Consider the following 16,364-nt stretch of genomic DNA (forward strand, 5'->3'; position numbering starts at 1 on the left):
CCGCTGAGGACCAGCTGCCACCAAACAGCCTGAGTCCTCGTCTCACTGCAGTGCCAGCTCTGTACCTTTGTCCTCAGGCTGTGAGGGAGGGGCGCTGGTCCAAAAGGCCATTGGGTTAGATTTAAAAAGGCTAAAATTAAATCCTACAAAATAAAGAGGATTTCACTTTTGAACGTTTTGAGAATCAAAGTAAACATAACTTAAAGTATACAAGCCAGAGTCCCACATTCACACCAACATGACTGTCTCATGCGTCCCATTTATCTGGGGGTTTCATTCTTTGTTCACTTTGTAAGTGCTGGCAAGACTGCCTTACATAAAACGTGAACATCTCAGCATCCGGTTTTGTGTGTGATAAGAACACAAGGATAATACACTGAAGGACGAGCCCTTTCGAGCCACCAGCCTGGAGTGCACCTCAGGATTCGAGTGCTCAAGGCCCTGCTGGGTTAGGGTTAGGGCTGGGCGCACCTCCGGGTCACTGAAACCTCCTGAGCAGCTCGCCCACTGCCTGCTCCTGTGCGAATACTCACAGGTAAACTGGCTGAAGGAGGAAAAAATTTGCACAATTTTGTTTTGGCTGTTCACAAAGCACTGTGTTAACAACCCGACCTTTACTAAAACATCCCAGCCTCCTACGAAAAGGGAGGGAGGGAGGAAGATTCTGCTGAATCTAAAGACGAGTGAGTGCTTACCCCTTTCTGGTGTTTTGAACGTGTGACCGCTTGTGGACTCTTCCTTCGGTAACACAGGAGTGAGGTTTCTGGCACTGCCGTCAGGAGCTGGTCCAGGGTCAGAGCTCTGCGACAACTCGCCACCACCCGGCCCCACGCTTCTTTCAGATCCACTCTGGGCTGAACTGGTTTCACTACTGCTGTTTTTCAAAGGTGCGTTAAAACTAAACCCAAACAAGGACCCAGTAGCTGAACTATTGCCAAATGCAAATGGCTTTGATTTTTCACTACTGAAAATGCTCTTAACAGACTCAGAACCAAACACAAATTTTGGAGGTGAAACCACTGCTTTTGTTGTTTCAGACGTGCTAGACACTCCAACTTCTGAGGTCGTATCAGCCACGACATCACCCTGAACCAAATCCGTCCGCTCCCTCGTGGTTTCTTCCAACACAGCCACGGCAATTTTGCCACACGGTGACTCTCTGGGAGTGGCAGAACGAGAAACATGAGGTGTTATCAAAAGATCTTTTTCTTGGGCTATTTTTGCTTCATCAAATATTTTCTTAAACGAATCTGCAACATCCTGTAATTTAAAGCGGACGGCTAAGTGTTCCACCTTTCTTTCTCCGTCTGCAAAGTCACACGCAGTCCACACCCACACTCGCTCTGTCCCCTTCATGCTCTGCAAAGTCATGTCTGGAGTTATTCTGTGGTTGGCGCAGAGTTTCAACACTTGATCCCTCCGCATCACCACGCGGCCCTGCCTGCTGTCGTAGTTTTGCAGGATCTTTATGTCGCCGATGCCCCTCTCCTTCCACTGCCCCGCGTCTCTGTCGTACCTGTAGAGCTTTGCCCTGTGACTGAACACCACCTGCTCGTTCTCCTCACCGCTGGACACCTCGACGAGATCCGGCAGAGGGACCACGGGCTCGAAGTGCTGCCCGTCCCGCTCCTCCTCCTGGGTGACGTCCGAGTCTTCATCGGTGCCCACGGAGGCCCCACTCTGATTCAACTTGGCAGGAGACTTAGATGGACTCAAAGCAGATTTAAAACTAAAGTTGAACCCTGTGGTTGACTCACCAAAGCGGAAGAGATTTTTCCTCACGGGGCTGCTGGCCAGGGGCGAGGCGTGCACCGAGCCGCCGCCGTCCAGGGCGTCCTCCCGCAGGTCGTAGCTGTCCCACTCCAGGGCAGGCCCGCTGTGCTCCGGATTCGGCAGGCTGCTGGCCTCCTCAGCGCTTGCAGCGCCTGCCCCTGGGCTCTTACTCTCTTGGTCAGTGACTTTCATCTGATCACTGGTCAGAAACGTTTTGAAGTCTTTCAGCCCACTCTTCATCTCTTCAGCCCTCTGTATTAACTTGGCGGCTCGGCCAGTGTCCACGAGTTTATGGGGCGTCTGCAGTGGTATGTCTAACAGAAGTCGCTGGCATTCCTCAAACTTCTGCTTGAACTCCTCAGCCAGCTCGGGGGTCTTGAATTTTGCTGCCAGCTGCTCCAGTTTGGCATTGCCATCAGAAAAGTCACTAGCCAGCCACATCCAGGCCCTGTCCGACCCGGAGAGGGGCTTCAGGTGCATGGTGGTGGTGATCCAGTGGTTGGCACACACTTTCAGCACCTGCTCTCTCCGCATCAGCATTCTCAGTTTGCCGTTGACTTCATTTTTGAGAATTTTTAAGTTCCCCAAACCCCTTTCTTTCCACTGACTTATCTCGGCATCAAACCTGAATAATTTCACACGCTGTGAGTAAAGAACTTTCTCATCCTCCTCCCCCGTGACGAGCTCCACCTTCTCAGGCATCTGGACAACAGGTTCAAAGTGGATGTCATCACTGTCCTCCGTCTTATCATCGTCTTTCTCAAGGTCAGCACAGGTGTCTGCCTGATCAGCCATCTTACCACTTTGTGATGAGAATAATTTCTCTCCAGCACCCGAAAATCCCTTGAAATTAGGGTCTTTTTTGCCAAACTGAAAGCCTTCTCCTGAAGTTGACTTCGCAAGGTCTGCAAAGGTCAAAGTGCTGCCAGCCTGGCCAAAGCCCACGGCAGCCCCGTCCTTCTGGCCGCCTGCTTCCTGAGCCTGACGACCAGAGTCGCTTTCAATGGGCTTTTCACTCTTGTTCTCCTCCTGATTTCCCGTCTCCTGAATGCCGAATTTAAACCCATCAGCAGGCACGGGGACAGAAAAACTAAATCCTTCTTTTGTTGACCTAGACTCTGTGCTGGAAGAACCCTGAAATGTAAACGAAGGTACATTTTCTTGATCCACATGCCCAAATTTAAATCCTTGTTCTGCGTTGCCATATTTAAAGGCTTTTTCTGAAAAGTTATTTTTAAATCCTGTTCCCACCTGACTTCCAGAAGAGTCGTTTACCTTAGCTGTTGAGCCCAATGTGAAAGCTGAAGGTTCTTCTGCAACAGGTTTATGGGCTGGTTTAGAGGCATCACAAGACAAGCATTTTAAGGAAGAACTCTCATTTCGCATAGAGCAACCACCACAATCCCACTGTCCTTCCTTCTTGGGGAATGCCTCTTCTTCAAGTCCACTCTCTGGAGCCTTGCTTGTCTCTGAAGAACCAAACTTAAAAGAGGCAGGAGTTGGGGCAGCAGAAGCAGGTACACTCTGTTTTCTGGGATTCTGACAAGCCACACATCTGGTAGAGCTTCCTTCATTTGGCACCAAGCAAACGCTGCAATCCCACTGCCCTTCCTTCTTGGGGAACAGCCCTTCAAGCCCACTCTTTGGAGCCTTGCTCACCTCGGCAGGGGCAGGGGCAGGGGCAGGGGCAGCGGGAGTGGGTGGATTCTGTCTCCGTGCATTCTGACAGGCCACACACTGGGCCGCGCCTGCCTCATTCTGCACTAAGCACAAACTGCAACCCAACTGTCCCTCCTTCTTGGCGAAAACTCCTTCAAATCCACTCTCTGGAGCCTTGCTTGTCTCTGAAGAACCAAACTTAAAAGAGGCAGGAGCTGGGGCAGCAGAAGCAGGTACACTCTGTTTTCTGGGATTCTGACAAGCCACACATCTGGTAGAGCTTCCTTCATTTGGCACCAAGCAAATGCTGCAATCCCACTGCCCTTCTTTTATTGAAAAAACAGATCTGAAATCACTGCTGGCAGACTTAGGAAGATCTCCTTGGCCAAATTTAAAGGAAGGTTGCTGAACAAATGGAGATTCACTTTTGCTAGCAGACTTTGTATTCTGGCATGCATTGCATCTAGACACAGTGGGTTCATTTCTAACTAAACAGACACTACAATCCCAGTGACCTTCTTTCTTTGGCGTCATCAATGCAAATCTTTCTGGAGCACTTTCTGAACTAGTTTTAGGAGTGGAAACAGTTTCAACTAATGGTGGGCCAAGGAGGTCTTTACTGCTTGGGTTGAGGTTTTGGCACGATACACACTTCTTAGCAGTTGCAGCATTTCTTAACGAGCAGCTGTTACAATGCCACCAAGACCCTTCTTTCTTTGCAACTTGAAATTCAAAATTCATGTTTCCAGCATCAGGTTTGCAAATATCTGTACTATCGTGACTTGTGGGTTCTTTTACAGTTCTCGCAGCCTGACTTGTGGTTGTGGCTATGTTTGCTCCAGAGGCTTTCAACAGGCTCTGGGCCTCTTCAAACTTGCACTTAAAAAGTGCTGCTTCCTCAGGCGTCTTGAACCTGATAGCGAGCTGCTCTGGTTTGGGCGACTCGTCTGCGTAGTCCAGAGCACACCACACAAAGGACCGGTCTGAGCCCGCCATGGGCGCCAGGGCCATGTCTGGGCTGATGTAGTGATTTGCACAGATCTTCAGCACTTGCTCGCGCCTCATCAGAAGGCGGATCTTCCCAGACATTTTGTGTCTCAGGATCTTTACATTGCCAACTCCACGCTCCTTCCACTCTCTGGATCCTCCATCAAAACGGAACAACTTTGCACGATTGCAGAAATACTCTTCCTCGTCCTCCTCGCCAGTCTTCACTTCAATCTTATCGGGGAGAGGCACCACCGGCTCAAAGTGGGGACCATCCTCATCGTCCTCTCCATGGGCACTCCCACCGTCTGCTTCGGGACTCCTATTGGCCGGCTCTGCGGCAGGTGCTCCAAACACTGACTTCCCTGGACTGTGGAAAGTAAACGTTTCCTCACTGCGCCGAAAACCAGAATTCTTTTGCTGATTTGGGCCCATGTTTTCAGTAAATGAAATTTCAGGCACATTTTTGCTTCCGAAATTGAATGTATTTCGAGGTCCAATGGTCTGAGCGGCTTTTGGTCCACTGTAGCTGTCTCCTTGCAAAGGCTTATCTGAAGTCAGGAGACCTAAAAGGCTTTCACTATTATTGTAAGTCGTAGAAGGGGGCTGTGCCACAACCTGCGGTGAGGAAAATGTGAAGTCACCATCATTTGATTTGAAATTTGAGTTAAATTTAAAAGAAGTGGACTGTGCTGGATGTGCAGGTGCTGCCAGAGACGGCCTTATTCCTTCGCCTGGTACAGGCTGAACAAAACTGGGTTTCCCAAATTCTATAACCTTAGATTCTGCAGATCTTGAAGCATGAGCTGCAACTGGAGGTTTTGTGAAATACCCTGGTTCCGGCAGAGGTGGATTTGTGTTTGTCTGCTGAACGTTGTAATTAAAGTAATCGTCACTCCTGGGTGAGAGAATTCCTGTTGCAGGAGACTCAAAACGCAGCGGGGGACCATACATGTCCTGGGAGAACATACAGGCAGATGAGCTCTGCACTGGGGGGGTGTGCATCTGCTGAGCGTAGGTGTAGATGTGCTGCTGTGGCGGCAGCCTATTCATGCCATAAACTGGTCCCTAGAAGAAAAATAAAGTTAAAATGTTTGTAGGTTGTCTAGGCTGTCTGCAAGACTACAAGTTAACCAGATACAAACCAATCCTCATCACCCTTAAACGTGAGCACTACGAGGTAAATGCATCCTCAGGGTGTGCAGCACAGCCTCGAGAAGACATGACTACAGAGATACTTACAGCTCTAATCCATCTTGGCATGTAACGAAAACTGCCTTAAGTAATGACAGCACCTTAAAAATCTAATTCTCCTCCAACATACCCAATACAGTAACACCCCCTCCCTCCTGAACAAGGTGTAAAAATGATGTTAACGATGATGATGAAGATGAGGACTAACACTTGTTAGTGTGCCGCGCGGCACAGTTCTAAGCACTTTAACATCTCGTTTTAATGTCCTCAAAACCCTATGAATTAAAGTATTATCCTCATTTTATATATGAGGCAACTAATGCATAGAGAGGTTAAGAAGCTTGCCTGAAGTCACGGTGAGCAGAAGAGCCAGGGTCCAGGTGCACCCAAGCCCTGTGCCTCAGTAGACATTTAGTGCAGCAAGCCAGGCCTGTGAGGGCTGCGCACAGTGCCCAGTGAGGACACCCAGGCCTGCTTCTGTCACAACGGAATGAAGAAGACCCCACCCCCACCCCCACTTAAAATATTCTAAATGTTCACGCTTACTGTGACATAAAATTTAGACAACTAATATAGTTGAAGCAGAATTTCTACATCAGGAAAGAAATTTAAAATATCTGTATCTTGTGGGACATTTAAGTATTAATGGTGAACTACTTCTTGAATTTTTTTGTCGGAAGCCTGGACAATTAAAAAGGAGATATTTATAAATGTATAAATTATTCCTTTGTTACCTTTGTGGGAGTAACATTAGCTGCTGGTCTGAGAAGATACTGGGAATTATATGCTGGTGACTGACTATAATATACTGAAGGGCCAGTAGTTGCAACTAAAAAAAAAAAGAAAAGAAAAGAAAAGAAAAAAAAGAAAGAAAACACTGTTAAAAAAGTCTATGCTGCAGTTAGGACTACCTAGGCAAGAACTATAAATACAAAACCAGTAGAAACCAAAGAGAGATTTAACTACACAGGTTTTTAAAAATTTTCTATACATCAAAATTCACCACAAGGAAGATTATCCAACGACAAACGGGGAATGACTGCTAAGTGTGGCACACGAGGAGGGAGAGAGGAGCAGCAGGCGGGCAGCAAGAGCGAGCACCCGAGGGGCCGAGAGAGCGCAGGGCAGCTGCCAAGGGAAGACGGCACGACGCGGAAGCAGCTGTGCGGCGTCAGAGACGCGGTGCGTGAGCCACAGCAAGGACTGCAGGAGCCAGAGCGCATCTGATGGCCTCAGGGCCATGTGTCTGAAGTGAGTTTTGACGATCTGCAGGATGACAAGACTGCACTTTATAAACTTAAGCTGAGAACGTTCAGGTCAAAAGTCACCGACAAATTCACGCGAAGGATCTCACAACACAAAACGTGTTCCCTGGCTGAATAAAAAGGGCACAGCATGACTGACACTCATGCTCGTGGCCAAACTACTTGCTCAATCTGTTTTGTGCCTGTGTGTCACCAGGAAACCAACAACTAAAAGACACTCCTGTCAATGGTAAAAACAACCAACAATCATTTATTTGCTTGATCTGCTTAATGAAAGTTTTATCAGAAAACAAAACAACTTAAAGACCATTTATACTTTTACATAGAAGAAGAACCGGAAGTTAACTGTGACCCAGGAGGTGCTGACCAGCTGACTCTAGAAAGCCCTGAAAGCCTGAGAAAAGGCGAGCTAGTTTGTCTGTCCTCTCGGGACAGTTCCCTGAGAGGCTGAGCCACTGGACAAGCACAAGTTTGAACATGGAAAACTAACAGGACTGCCTGAAGATGGTCACCGTGAAATATTCTGGGGAGAAAACAGGCATAGAACGTAGACAAGCTGATGGATTCGAGCTAAGAATCACAGAGTCTGAAATGTAACTAGTGCCTCCATCAGTGACCATGAAAAAAAATAAACTTGGATGTTTTATAACCTACTAAAAAAATCTAATAGAAAAATGCACCAAATGAACAATAACTCAGGAAATATAAAGGGTTTTAAAACGTTGAGCATGCCTAGTAGTAAAAAAAAAAAAAAAAAGAAAAGAAAAAAGAAAAAAAACCCAACAAACTTAAAAGCTGATACTATTTTTGTTTTTAAAAACCGACAAAGGTTTTATACACTGATAGCAGTTACCCCTCGACAAGACTGCAAGGAGACGGGCACCAGCAGACACTAGGGGTGCGAGTGTAAAAGCTGCATGGCTTTTCAGGAAAGTAGTTTCCCAACAGGGAAGGACTTCTACAATACCCTACGATCTCAGGACTGTGTCCACAGCACCATTTATAATAGCAGCAACTGGAAATAAACAAATGAAGGAATAAAATTTGCTACACGATGGGACACCTTGTATTTAGCAACGGTGCTGTCAAAAAACCTTCAGTGGAAAAATGCTCAGAACTTAAGAGAAATACTTAAAAAAGACTGACTCATCTCCACACAGCATGATAACACGGTAAAAGTCTCATTAAAAAAACCTCTACACACACAAAGAGAAAAGACCAGAAGGAAATGCTCCAAAACACTGGCAGGGCTCTCCGTGATGCGTTTAGTTTTCAGTTTTCTTTACACTGTTCAGTACTTCTGAGTGTCTCCTTACTGTAAGTTTACTAATTGTTTTTTAATCACCTTATTTTAAAAAGACAAGGACCACCTTGGCACACCTGTACTTTCATTAAGAAAAAACGTCTGTGAACACAGGAGCAGGAACTGGGAGATCTGAGCGCTCCTCCCAGGCCCCCCAAGCTGCCCGAGACCTTGTCAAGTAGCCGCCTGGGCTCTCTGTCTCCTCAGTTGCAAAATGAGGATGTGCTGCTCTACACGTTCCACAGGGGTATTGCAAGAATGAAATGAGACACCGTGAATGATATGTTTCTGTGTGTTTAAACAAGCAGAAGACCTGTGACGCCGGCACACAGGAGGGTAAGATGGGACTGTGACCCACGAGGTGCCAAGTGATGAACGCACAGCCCACAGGGAGCCCTGGAAGAGGCCGGCCGCCCAGCTTAACTTCTCCACACCAGGCTCTATGCAGCACACAGGGTTCAAAGTAAGTGATGCTTAAAACTCTTGACTTCTCACACATTTATACTATGACTCAGCTCATGCAGTGAGCTGGCCTTTACAAACATGTTCTGTTATCTCATGCGCACTGGGAGGACACTATTAGGAGACAGCAGGTCTTCCCTAAGCATGGCCCTCCAGACCATCACACCAATGTGCTGCACTAGGCCCTACCACGCTCAGTCTTTTTTGAATTAAAACCAATTGGAAAAAAATATGCACTACCACCATGTCAGCAATCTGTCTCATGTAAGAGAAACCCATTTTTACCATCACTTCTGGCTAATGGGGGCAAGTGGCTTTAATGTTAGAGCACTGGAGTGTGAACCCAGCTCTATTGGTGCTGGCTGTACAGTAACAGCTAAGTCACCTAACCCTTCCTGACCCAGTCCCTCATCTAAAAAACGGGTTAATAATGGTTAATAATGGTTAACACTCTGTGTTACTGTAATTAAACTAGATTACATACACAGAGCACCTCTGCACGCAGACAACCCAAAGGAAGAACCCTCTGCACCCTCTGGTCCACTACGTGATTACTGCAGACTCTAAGTAAACGCCTAATACACCCCTCCACACACACATGCTCACAGCAACCACATGATGCCAAGTATTATCTCTGTCCTTCAAAAAGACAAACTGGCTCAGAGAGATCAGTAAGTGGCAGAGCACAACTTACAAGTCCTGTATGATCTAGCTCCAAACTCCTTCCTTCTATATGCGACTGTGGTATTTCAAAATAAAACTTCCTATGAATGTCATACCTCTCAGTGTATCATCAAAATAATTCCCAGAAGTTTAAGTTCTTAGCTAGGCATCTTTTAAAGTACACTATTAGTTAACATTCTTCAATTATAAGGCATAGTTCCACCTCAGTCTCAGCTCCTTTTGAGATGTGCATTTAAGGGTTTCTTTAAGCCTTGATATAAACAGGATCAGATAAAGCTTGTTTTGCTTCTGCTTATAAAAAGCCTCGGCAATACCAAACACAGCTTAAGTAACACAAAGGCAGACATATACAGATACGCATATAAACATACAGAGACAAGTTCTCTACGTAAGGGAGGACGTAGCACAGTGACTTTACCAACACCTGGGATTAGTCAGCTGCCAACTCACCCGTCAGAGGGGCCCCGTGAAAATTTTGTGGCCCCTGATGTCCATCAGGCACTGAGTCTGGCCCATAGTTCTCTGCAGGCCAGCGATGAGGGGACCCCGAGTTACTGCTGTTCAGTCTCAACTCCTGCATTTCTTTCTGTCGGAAGAAGACAGTTTAAAGCAATTCTATCACCAGAAACAGTGCCAGAGCAAACTTAACGCTTGGTGATGCCTTTTTAAAGAGATTCTATATTCTGAATACAATTTAGTTCTTATATTCGGAAACAGGTGCTGGTCTAAGATACGATCCTTAAATCTGTTAGAACTTGTATTTGCTCCCTTCTCTGGTTTCTTAGTGCTGTCACCTAACTCACTCACTCCAGAATTCAGAGGCAGCTCTAACCTAAACAATAGGACAACTGCCTAAGTGGCTGCATCTCCGTTTCTATCCCACATGTGCTCAAATAACCTCTCTGAAGTTCCGTTCCAGCCAAGACACTTCTCTGCTCAAGGAAACTAGGGCCTACAAATTAAACTCCTCTGATGCTGAAGGTCCTAAGCAGTATCACCTCAATTTCAATCCTTCCAGCATCCTCATTTCACACTGCTTTACTCCTCAGCCACCTGGACCACCCACATTCCAAACTACCTCCCAATATTAGCTTCCCATTCACCGCATACGCTGCATGGAACACTGTTAATGTTTTAGGTAATGCTCAAATGCTCTACCAGGAACGGGAAAACAAGTGATCCTTGCTCAGAATATATTACGTAGACAATAATGCGCTCCAGGCACTTAAGTTCTTAATTCTGACAGTTAAAAAGCGGCAGACATACTGCGTTCTAATGACACTAGTGGATAGCAATCAGATCTATCACTTTCTGGACAACCAAATGACAACCCCCTTCCCCACCCCCAGAACCTACAAAGCAGGCACTTGTCAGGAACAGTTAAGTTATTTGAGGTCAGACACAGACCCGGCATTTCTGCTCTCCTCTTCTACAAGTGTTTTAGGAACAGAAATTTCCCAAAGCTATAGCTACTGAGGTCAAAAATATCCGAATTTCCAAACTAAATAAAAACTTCCCCATTCATCCATCTACTGTGTCTAATTCAGATGCTACACGTCTATAAAAAAAAGAAACTGATGCAATCAATCGGAAAACTTTGCTGGTCACGACTGGTATCCAGGCCATAACTTAGAACATGCAATCAAATCTATAATCACAATTTTAAGAATTCAAACAACCAGAACATGTGATAGAAACTGGTTGTACAATTCTCACTTTACAGGTGAGAAGCCAAACAGAGAGAAAGATAAGGAAGTGCCTGGCTTGAGACCACAAGTCAGTGGCTGTCGGTACCAGAAGCCAGTTTTCCGGCACACGGACTGGCACTCCATGACCAGTGCTGCCAAGAGTACAAGGCTGGGTGCCAGAAACCTAGACAGTAAATATGTACTATTTAACAGGCTACGAGTCTACAAAGTTCACATAAAAAGTGCTGTTTGGAGGGGAACAAAGATTCTGTCGATCTTACACACTGCTGACAGTGCTGCAATAATCACACACACACAAGACTTCTCTGGTGTAACCAGCAGTAGGAATAATATAGTCCTTACCAAAGAAAATGAAACAATTTACTTGTACTTCCCATTTCAAAGAAGTAAAATAAAGCTCCTTGGACTGTTATACTTAAGGTCACCTTCATATAGTTATAAAATATGATCACATACACATAACATTTCTTTATAATTAATTTGAAATTAATTATAACATGAAATATCAAAAAGGAGACCTTTTGAAGTTTAGACCCCTTGTGAAATCTGAGCTATAAATCTGACACATACAACCACAGTCAGTCTGAGACATGAGCTCACAGACCAAGGTATGAATACGTATCTCACTAGTTCAATTCAATCACTTCGGAATCTCCTCTGTGCCAGGAGCAACACTATGTTCTGGGTAAGAGTCTCCACCTGTGAAAGTCACATCTACGGGAGGGTGCAGACACACACGTAATTTCATAAATATGGCAAATGTCACGATGGAAGTATGTGAAACGGAGTATGAGTCTGCCATTGTGTGGCCAAGGGACCTTCTGAACAGGGCTGGAAGGAAGTGAGAAAGTGGCCAAAGAAGGAACCTGGAATAGGAGAGGCACAGTTCAGAGAACCTGAGTGATTTACCTTAATGGCCTCCACCTGCTGGCAGATCATTTTCAATAAAGAATTTTGATCTTCTGCCCATCGTGGTGGTGTTCTGGGAGAATACTGAAAAAATAAGACAGGACTTAAAACATTTAGAACAGCAACATACCCTGCAGTGTGGAATGATTCATTTCTTCCCCACTTACCTTGTAAGTTTTACTCGGTGACAGAGAATATTTTGTGGGAGATGGTGTCGAATGTTTCATTTCTGAATCTGCATTTCGCAAAGAACCATTTTTATAAAAAGGACCTCCTTCACTGTAGTCATCGAGTTCCTGCATGACGGAATTAAGCATCTCCTTCACAGATTCCAGGGGCACAGGCAACTAAAAGCAAAAGGCATGAATCAACGGCTTTAGTTTGCAAAAATGCCGAAGAACGAACTTTGAAATAATTAGATTTTATCTTACTAATTTACAGGCTCCACACTTTTGTGTGATAAGAACATTACACTTTATGTAATAAAACATGAACTTTCATGTAATCGAATGTCTTCCCGCTCTCCAGTCTGTGCCGTTTCTGTTTCTCCTGTCAGCCACAACAGTGGCAGAGCAATGCTAACTGGGGAAGCTTTTCCACTTGAACAAAGTAAGGTACAGATTTGGACTAGGAACAGAAACACAGAGGCTGGAAGGCATCAACATAAACCCTAACCCGAGCAACACAAATTAATCAACAAAACACATGGAAGACTGAATATAATTGAGGTTAATGCAGTGGTAACAGCCTCAAGCTGCTGACAGCTGGGGAAAAGGGAGCTGACAGCAGAGGGTGAAGATGAGAAGAAATGCTCTGAAGTTGTCAGCAACTACCTCCAATTTCAGTAAAATATTTAACTGCCAAATCCATTTCAAACTAGTCCTTTGGTGACAATTATTTGTTGACTACATTGCCAAGATAACAAAAATGAATGCCTGCCTTAGGAACCTTTTCTAATTCCCCAACAAGTATTTTTGTGAAGAGCATAAATCTAGATGCCTAAGATAAAAAAACAAAAACCAAAATAACACCCTCCCCCAAATCTATGGCAAAGCAATGCTAAATATTTAAACACAACCCCCTTCTGGGCACTAACAAAGTATTACTGGGTGTTTTTGAATTTCCCAAAATATAAAACCAAGGCAGGAGCACTTACCACCCAGGAACCAGAAGCAAGAAAGTGCAAACCACCTGCAGCTCACCTTCTGAACCACCGAGAGGCTGGAGTCGCTGTCGTCCAGGATCTTGATCAGGTAGTCTCTAGCCTTTCTCAGGCAGTTTTTGCATTCTTCTTGTTCTTCTGGAGAAAGCATATCATTTTCAATGTCTTCTGCTTTCCTGTGAAAAATCTATATACACAGAGTGCTTTTGTGAAACAATTAGGTTTTAACACAAAAACCTTTTAACTCAAGTATCACACTACTTACCAGTGCAAGATTCCAGTAAGAGACGACGTTATTAATAGATTCAAAAGCAGTCATAGCATCTTCTATGTTTCCATTAACTGCATCCAATATGGCAAAAGTTATGTGTGCTTCCTCTTCATATTCACCAATTTCAGATGCCTAAACACAGTGAGTAATTTTCAGTCAAACTGCCTCTACCTGGAATATCAAACCCAAATGATTTCCCAAAGATTTTATGTGATCTGTGAGATTAGCATCTCAGTACTCTTTCCTGCCATCTTGTATTTGTGACAGCTAGTGGACCTACACAGCAAAACTACCATCAGAGAGCCAGGCAATTGACGGAAGCAGTTACTACCTGCATGCCTTCATTTATAAACCAGAAATCCACATCTCCAGTTAACTCACAAGGCCCTCCATTACCTGGATGTCTGCACTGTGAAAATGCTTGAACAGAGGGTCAGTAGGTTCAGGAATACTGCTCTTCTTTTTGATTATCTTCAACAATGGCAAAACCTTCTTCCAATAATGAACACTTCTGCCTATGTATTCCCGTTGATCATAAAAAGAATTAAGGCCACTGCCCTAAAATAGAAGGGGAGAAGCACACAAAGGGTCAAATCTAAAAATTCAGTTACACATGGTCTGAACAACTGGTTAAAATTTCAAACAAAGGCAAAATAGAATCTCAAAACTCATATGCTCACCTTTCCAAATATTGGAATAATCAACTACTTTAATACCAGTGATCATTCTAGATGCAACTTTTAAAAACTTTCAATGACACCACCTAATCCTAATCAGGCAGCCCACCCTGTTTTCTTAAAGTTGCTATTTTTAGATAGCCAAACCCTGCCCCTCTGTGTGTGTCACAGTTTGGTCAAAGGGTTAAACATTTACACCCAATCTTGCCACAGAACAGACCTCAAATATTTAGCAAGATCTATGTAGGTAATGCCCTCACCTACAGAGCCTTGTGCCACCAAACATGTAAAAAGAATTTTCAAGCTGGACAGTATTTATCATCAGGTAATTATCAGTCATAACAACATATAATACCTTGTAACATCCACTGTGCCAGGCACTGTTCAAAGCGCTTAAATATTAACTACTTTATGGCAAGATTAAGAAAATACATTTCACCTGACATAATATGAAGCTGCTATAGTTTTTAGAACTGAAAGACTTCCAATGGAAAGCTTGTGATTTTTAAAAACTAAGGTAATGTTCTTAAAAACTGCTTTCACTTCAGTGAACTCACCGTTTTCTGAAGGCACTGTGCCCAGTGCACAAGCAGAGCAGGCTGAAGGCCATGTTTTTCCTGGCCCCTTAGAGTGTTTATGTCGTGCTGAACTAGAAGCCGCAATTTTGCTGAGGTTCCAGGTCTAAAAAAGTTTAATTTAATAAAACTGATTTATAAATATGCAGTTCAACACTTACATGCATGTTAATCACAAGATTACTAAAAATTAAAACTGCACATGAGACGTGAATTAAGTCTTTGGGCAGTAAGGTAAAAGAGCACTGTTATTTCACTACTTACATTGCTTTTCTATGAATGAGATTACACACCGCATCCCACCAAGCTTTCTGTCTTTCCGTGCAAAGCTGTTTACACACAGGAAGAGGCAAGCACAGAGGCTGATAGAAGCTGTAGTGAGAATTACACTTCTCTTTTAACTGTAAGTGGCTGGTATATATTACTCCAAGTAGAAATACCTGTTTTATTTAAAGAAAAAATGAATTTAAGTAGAAAAAAGTCAAACAACACACATAAAACTGAAGTTGTTAAAATCTCTGCTTACTTCCAGATCTAAAGTGCATATTGATTCAGGTGCGTTTGTTTCAAGCCTTGAGGTTTCCTGGGGCAAATGATGAAAAAGCTGTTTTAGCCATTTTCGAATTACAGGTAAGGAAGGCAATGAATTCCACTGTAAGCCAAGCCAAGTAAGGTGCTGAAGGCTACCACCGTGTGCTCGAACCGCACCTGAAATGAAGGGAAAAAATCGGCTTGAGGTTTTAAAAAATTTTTTGTGTGCCATCAGTTTTGCCAACATAAACAACTGACTCACATTAAAGGGACCTTAATTTTATTACCACTTTTCTACATCAGAGCACAGGGAAAACCTATGGTAAGCAAAGTCTCGTGATCTTACTAAAGGTACTCATACTCTTTATTTAGGAGTTTTAATAAAACAGTTTTGATGAAGAAAGCTATTTTCAAGTCCACCTAAGGGGAAAAAAAAAAAGAGCCTCACTAGAACTCAATAAAACAAAACCTACTGACAGGGGTCAAATTCAGAACAGTCACCCAGTAAGAAATTGTGCAACAGCAGACGTCCTTTCAGTCAAAAGTCATTCAAACAATGGGACACCATTGTATTAATCCGTCAGGATAATAGATCTTTTCCTCCTCAGGAAATTCAATACTGAAAAATGACGGGTTTCTCAAAGCATAAAGAGCTACAAGCTTTCTGGCAACGTGGCAATTTGCAAGAAACTTAAACATATTCGTCAATTTTGTCCCGGTAAGTCTGCTTTTAGGAATCTCTATGGAAAAAATCGGAAATGGAGACACTTCATACTAAAGTCTTCATCAGTATTTTTTTAATATAAGGGAAAAAACTGGAAACATCTTGGACACTCAATAATTAAAAGTGGCAAGCATATATAGTTACTTTACTAAAAAGACCATATTACCATTAAAAGTAATATTTAGAGACAGCATGAGAGAGAATTCATGGAAGACAAGTCATGCATACAGTGTAAACAACTATTTAGAAAAAAAAATATATATATATACATATACACACCACCACCCCATTATACTTACTCCAACCCCCCAAAAACTTGAAAGGAATACAAGAAAATATTAGTCATTACTTCTGGGTAATGAGATTACAGGTAATTTATTTTCCTTTTTGCTTTTGTCTCATATACTAAAAGAATGAAAATGCAAAATGTTTCCTTTGAAAGCTACAACTTACCAATATCATATAAAAGATTTAAAATG

General features: G+C 43.7%; 1 protein-coding gene across 1 annotated transcript in view; it reads right to left on the reverse strand.

The window, feature by feature from the left end:
- LOC102530506 (E3 SUMO-protein ligase RanBP2) overlaps nucleotides 1-16,364 on the reverse strand; it is a 51,214-nt gene that overhangs the window by 13,333 nt on the left and 21,517 nt on the right. Inside the window, exons 10-20 of the mRNA XM_072951213.1 lie at nucleotides 15,157-15,338; nucleotides 14,895-15,070; nucleotides 14,613-14,736; nucleotides 13,775-13,936; nucleotides 13,373-13,510; nucleotides 13,148-13,294; nucleotides 12,113-12,292; nucleotides 11,946-12,029; nucleotides 9,778-9,913; nucleotides 6,348-6,442; nucleotides 696-5,487 (exon numbers count right to left, since the gene is read on the reverse strand). Coding sequence (XP_072807314.1) covers nucleotides 696-5,487; nucleotides 6,348-6,442; nucleotides 9,778-9,913; nucleotides 11,946-12,029; nucleotides 12,113-12,292; nucleotides 13,148-13,294; nucleotides 13,373-13,510; nucleotides 13,775-13,936; nucleotides 14,613-14,736; nucleotides 14,895-15,070; nucleotides 15,157-15,338 — 6,216 coding nt within the window. The remainder of the gene's footprint in view (nucleotides 1-695; nucleotides 5,488-6,347; nucleotides 6,443-9,777; nucleotides 9,914-11,945; nucleotides 12,030-12,112; nucleotides 12,293-13,147; nucleotides 13,295-13,372; nucleotides 13,511-13,774; nucleotides 13,937-14,612; nucleotides 14,737-14,894; nucleotides 15,071-15,156; nucleotides 15,339-16,364) is intronic.

This window comes from Vicugna pacos, chromosome 28 (assembly GCF_048564905.1).
Source record: "Vicugna pacos chromosome 28, VicPac4, whole genome shotgun sequence".
NCBI lineage: Eukaryota > Metazoa > Chordata > Mammalia > Artiodactyla > Camelidae > Vicugna > Vicugna pacos.